At 51.5% G+C, this 6,000-nt stretch overlaps 1 protein-coding gene across 2 annotated transcripts in view; it reads right to left on the bottom strand.

Annotated features, from left to right (window-relative positions):
* Positions 1–296: 296 nt before the first annotated feature.
* Positions 297–6,000, bottom strand: part of LOC140715597 (uncharacterized) — a 56,480-nt gene continuing 50,776 nt past the window's right edge. The window contains exons 6-7 of one of the 2 annotated variants that reach the window (XM_073027963.1): positions 4,345–4,690; positions 297–1,295 (exon numbers count right to left, since the gene is read on the bottom strand). In XM_073027963.1, the coding sequence (XP_072884064.1) occupies positions 4,382–4,690 (309 nt within the window). In that variant the 3' untranslated portion in view covers positions 297–1,295; positions 4,345–4,381. The other variant, XM_073027964.1, reaches the window with a different exon arrangement.

The raw sequence follows: 6,000 nt of genomic DNA, 5'->3' as shown, positions 1-6,000 counted from the left end.
AAGGTGTAAACTCCACACACACACACACACACACACACACACACACACACACACACACACGCTCACGCTCACGCACATGCTCACGCACACGCACTCACACACACACACTCACACACACACACTCACACTCACACACTCACACACACACACACACACTCACTCACACACTCACTCACACTCACTCACACACTCACTCACTCACACTCACTCACACACACTCACTCACACACACACACTCACACTCACACACACACACGGGTCGTGCGCAGGAGAACGACAGCTTAAAGATTGGTTAATACTTTATTAAAAAATTCTGGGATATAATACACACAAACAATTTATAAGAAATGCCATTCTCCCGGTACAACAGCGGGGAATCTGGCTGATATGAAGTTGTGTAAGGTATTTACATTCTTGCTGATTTGTGGCATTTGGCCTCGGTCACTGCTGAGGCTGCTGCCTGTCTGGGGAGGGTGGAGGGCAAGTTGCAGGATTCGGGCCTGGCGATGGTCAACGTACAGCGACGTCTCTCCAAATGTGGGTGCCTAGTGACTGAGGAGAGCCGGCAGCTGGTGGTGTCTTTCTGTGCCTTCTCTCCTTCGGCTTCCTGCTGGGAGGGTCGGGAGGGAGCGCAGCACCACAGCGGGGCAGTGAGGGAGTGTTACACCTTGGGAGGGGGTAGTGAGGGGACATCGCACCCTGGGAGGGAGCGCCACATTGTCGGACGGGTGCTGAGGCTATCCACGGGTTTAGAAGGTGGAGGGTGCTGCCTGGGCTGACTGCCTGCCCTTTTTTCGAGGATACGTCCGTGCCCGGCTGTCCTTGGAGAGGGAGCACGCGGTCATGGTGGGCACATTGGGGATTTTCAATGAGCAGTGGTCTCCCCGCAGTCTAGACTGTTTTACAGACGGTAGTGACCATATAGTAATTTAAGTGTAACTACTGTCTTGTAAATATTGATTATCTTGTGTGTCTGTATGTTGTAAATAAACTTTTATAGTTTTGATACAAAAAAGGGGTGGTAAGGGAGCACCACTCTACTGGTGGGATGCTGTGGGGAAGTTTTGGTGGGAGTCCTAGGACATCCTAATATTTTGGAAGGTGGACACTGAGGCCCCATCTCCCCTCTGAGGTGTGATGTGCAAGATAATTCGGCAGGAAGGCAAATGGGTAAACTCAGTGATCTTAAGGACCATTACTTATTCCTGAACCAACATCAGTAAACGAGATTATCCATCAGACTGCGGGGAAATTATACCGAAAATGCTGGAAACACCGGGCTGGTTGGGAAGCACCTGTGGAGAGAGGATCGAGTTAATGGTTTGTGACAGCTACAGTGCTATCAGATTGCAGGCAGAGGATAAAACGTGTGCATGAAAACATGAACACACAAAATTAGCCATTTAGCCCTTCGAAACTATTCTGTTTTAACAAGGCTGGGCTGATCTGATTGGAGGCTTTCCTCTGCTTTTCTGTCTCCCTCAGAGTAATCTTCCAAACCGTCACTTCAAAGTCAATTTATTCTTAAGGTACATACACGTCACCAACTACTACACTGGAATTTATTTTCTCGTGGGCATTCATAGGAGAGCAAAGAAATCCAATAAGAATCGGTGAAAAGCTACACACAATGACAAGCAACCAATCTGCAAAAAAAAAACCAAATCCCAATTACAAATAATAAAATACTAAGACCAAAAATATATTTAATCTACACCTAGTGGCCGCTTCATTCAGTACCTCCTGCACCTGATAAAGTGTAAATGAGTGTACATTCCTGGTCTTCTGCTGTAGCCCAACCACTTCAAGGTTCAACGTGTTGTGTGTTCAGAGATGCTCTTCTGCTCATCACTGTTGTAACGTGTGGTTATTTGAGTCACTGTCACTTTCCTGTCAGCTCTGGCCATCCGCTGATCGCCCACTGGATTTTGTTTTTGTTTTTCACACCATTTTCTGTAAACCCTCGAGATTGTTGTGCGTGAAAATCCCAGGATATCAGTTCCTGAGATACTCAAACCACCCCATCTGGCACCAACAATCATTCCACATTCAAAGTCATTTGGATCACATTTCTTATCCATTCTGATGTTTGGTCTGATCAATAACTGAACCTCTTGACTGTGCGTGCTTTTCAGCATTGAGTTACTGCCACATGATTGGCTGATTAGATATTTGTATTAATGAGCAGGTGTACCTAATAAAGTGGCCACTGAATGTATGTCACCATGAGATACATTTACTTGCGGGCATTTGCAGTAGAACAAAGAAATAAAATAGAATCAGTGAAGATCTACAAAGACTGACAAACAGCCAAAATGTGTGAAAAAAGACAAACTGCAAATACAAAAAATAATAATACATAAATTATACAGAGAACATGAAAATATTCAAATTTTTGAACATTATAACATTTAGAATGACGGCATCCACTGACCTTGGAGGAAGACAGGTCCAAAGATGCACAAACTTGTGAGTGAAAAAGTTATTTCCTGTCTCAAATTCCCCCCTATTTTCCAACGGAAGCCCCTCGTTCTCCCCCAAGTGTGAACAGGAGTTCTAAGATCAATTCCTCCTCCTGGGCAGGAGGTGGCAGCAGAGACTAACAGCTCCAGGCACATGGACCCGTGAGGCCACGGCCAGCCCGCACAGAGTCTCTACTGAATACAACACAATCTGGTACTCCCTGTGTATGCAGACACCAGGGAACGCTATGTCTACAGACTCAAGCCGGGGACCCTCTGTAAACGCTGACACACTGCCAGACAACCCATGTAGAAACTGACATACTCTGTAAATACTGAACCCCTTACAGCGACACCCATAAACACTGACAAACTCCCCGAGACTCCTTGTAAACTACTGACACATTCTCCCGGTAAATAATGACTCATTCCCAAGACCCCTGTAAATACTGACACACTCCATTATGTGCCATATCTTATGATGAAGGCAATACCGGTCTTTCCATGACCATGATTGTTCATGGCAAACTTTTCTACAGAAGTGGTTTGCCATTGCCTTCTTCGGGGCAGAGTCTTCACAAGACGGGTGACCCCAGCCATTAGCTCTTCAGAGATCGTCTGCCTGGTATGCAATCACAGAACCAGGACCCCATATAAATACAGACACAATCCTCTATAAATACTGAGACACTCCAGGAGCCCCTTATAGTTACTGACTCATCACCAGGGAACCCTGTAAATAGTTACGCACTCTACAGACACCACCACAAACCATGTAAATACAGACACACTCCTGGTCAACACTTGTAAATACTGACACACACCCCAGAAACCCCTGTAAATACTGACACTCCCCAGGATTCCCTGTAAATATTGACACACACCCCAGAAACCCCTGTAAATACTGACACTCCCCAGGATTCCCTGTAAATACTGACACACACCACAGGAATCCCTGTGAATACTGACACGCCCCGGGACCCCCTGTAAATACTGACACACTCCCCGGGACCCCCTGTAAATACAGACACTCCCCGGGACCCCCTGTAAATACTGATACACTCCCCGGGACCTCCTGTAAATACTGATACACTCCCCGGGACCCCCTGTAAATACTGACACACTCCCCGGGACCCCCTGTAAATACAGACATACTCCCCGGGACCCCCCGTAAATACCGACACTCTCCCTGGGACCCCCTGTAAATTCCAACACTCTCCCTGGGACCCCCTGTAAATACTGACACTCTCCCCGGGACCCCCTGTAAATACTGACACACTCCCCGGGACCCCCTGTAAATACTGACATTCTCCCCGGGACCCCCTGTAAATACTGACACACTCCCCAGGACCCCTGTAAATACTGACACACTCCCCGGGACCCCCTGTAAATACTGACACACTCCCCGGGACCCCCCGTAAATACTGACACACTCCCCGGGATTCCCTGTAAATACAGACACTCCCCGGGACCCCCTGTAAATACTGATACACTCCCCGGGACCCCCTGTAAATACCGACACACTCCCCAGGACCCCCTGTAAATACCGACACACTCCCCGGGACCCCTGTAAATACCGACACACTTCCCGGGACCCCCTGTAAATACTGACACGCTCCCCGGGACCCCCTGTAAATACCGACACTCTCCCCGGGACCCCCTGTAAATACTGACACTCTCCCCGGGACCCCCTGTAAGTACTGACACGCTCCCCGGGACCCCCTGTAAATACTGACACGCTCCCCGGGACCCCCTGTAAATACCGACACTCTCCCCGGGACCCCCTGTAAATACCGACAGCCTCCCCAGGACCCCATGTAAATACCGACACACTCCCCGGGACACAAGAGCTTGCCTCAGATGCCATGCGCTGGTAACTCACCCAAGTGCAGGTCTCTAGTGCCTGCTGCTGACTGTTGCTACTGGGCTTTGAGGGTCTCCTTGTTGGCGTAGTCCTGCCCACAGATTTTCCCCTCCCGCCTCCCCAGGCGCACGGAGGCGTACAGGTCCGATGATCCCAGGTCGAGGAGCTCACTGTTCGAGGTGGGTGACAAGCTGCTGCTCTGGGTGCTATCCTTCCGCGACTCCGAGATGCCGTCTCCCGCCTGATGCTCCTCATGTCCGTGCGTTAATATGTTCAAGATGTCGGTGTATTGTGTCTTGGTCAGCTTACGGCCCTGCTGGTCTCGTGACGCGGGGAGCTCGAGCTTAGCATAGCAGATCTGTCTCTGAGCAAGAGAGGCAAGACAGTACGTTACACACTCAACCCTCTCCACACTGTCCCATCACACACTCCCGGGGTCAGACACAGAGTGAAGCTCCCTCCACACTGTCCCATCACACACTCCCGGGGTCAGACACAGAGTGAAGCTCCCTCCACACCGTCCCATCACACACTCCCGGGGTCAGACACAGAGTGAAACTCCCTCCACACCGTCCCATCACACACTCCCGGGGTCAGACACAGAGTGAATCTCCCTCCACACCGTCCCATCACACACTCCCGGGGTCAGACACAGAGTGAAGCTCCCTCCACACCGTCCCATCACACACTCCCGGGGTCTGACACAGAGTGAAGCTCCCTCCACACCGTCCCATCACACACTCCCGGGGTCTGACACAGAGTGAAGCTCCCTCCTCACCGTCCCATCACACACTCCCGGGGTCAGACACAGAGTGAAGCTCCCTCCACACCGTCCCATCACACACTCCCGGGGTCAGACACAGAGTGAAGCTCCCTCCACACCGTCCCATCACACACTCCCAGGGTCAGACAGAGTGAAGCTCCCTCCACACCGTCCCATCACACACTCCCGGGGTCAGACACAGAGTGAAGCTCCCTCCACACCGTCCCATCACACACTCCCAGGGTCAGACACAGAGTGAATCTCCCTCCACACTGTCCCATCACACTCTCCCGGGGTCAGACACAGAGTGAAGCTCCCTCCACACCGTCCCATCACACACTCCCGGGGTCAGACACAGAGTGAAACTCCCTCCACACTGTCACATCACACACTCCCAGGGTCAGACAGAGTGAATCTCCCTCCACACCGTCCCATCACACACTCCCGGGGTCAGACACAGAGTGAAGCTCCCTCCACACCGTCCCATCACACACTCCCGGGGTCAGACACAGAGTGAATCTCCCTCCACACCGTCCCATCACACACTCCCAGGGTCAGACAGAGTGAATCTCCCTCCACACCGTCCCATCACACACTCCCAGGGTCAGACACAGAGTGAATCTCCCTCCACACCGTCCCATCACACACTCCCAGGGTCAGACAGAGTGAAACTCCCTCCACACCGTCCCATCACACACTCCCAGGGTCAGACACAGAGTGAATCTCCCTCCACACCGTCCCATCACACACTCCCAGGGTCAGACAGAGTGAATCTCCCTCCACACCGTCCCATCACACACTCCCAGGGTCAGATACAGAGTGAAGCTCCCTCCAGACCGTCCCATCACACACTCCCGGGGTCAGACACAGAGTGAAGCTCCCTCCACACTGTCCCGTCACACTCTCCCGGG

Source organism: Hemitrygon akajei, chromosome 24 (genome assembly GCF_048418815.1).
Source record: "Hemitrygon akajei chromosome 24, sHemAka1.3, whole genome shotgun sequence".
In the NCBI taxonomy this organism is placed as follows: Eukaryota; Metazoa; Chordata; class Chondrichthyes; order Myliobatiformes; family Dasyatidae; genus Hemitrygon; species Hemitrygon akajei.
Note: the sequence above shows the minus strand (reverse complement) of the source record. Positions and strands in the feature narration are given on the sequence as shown.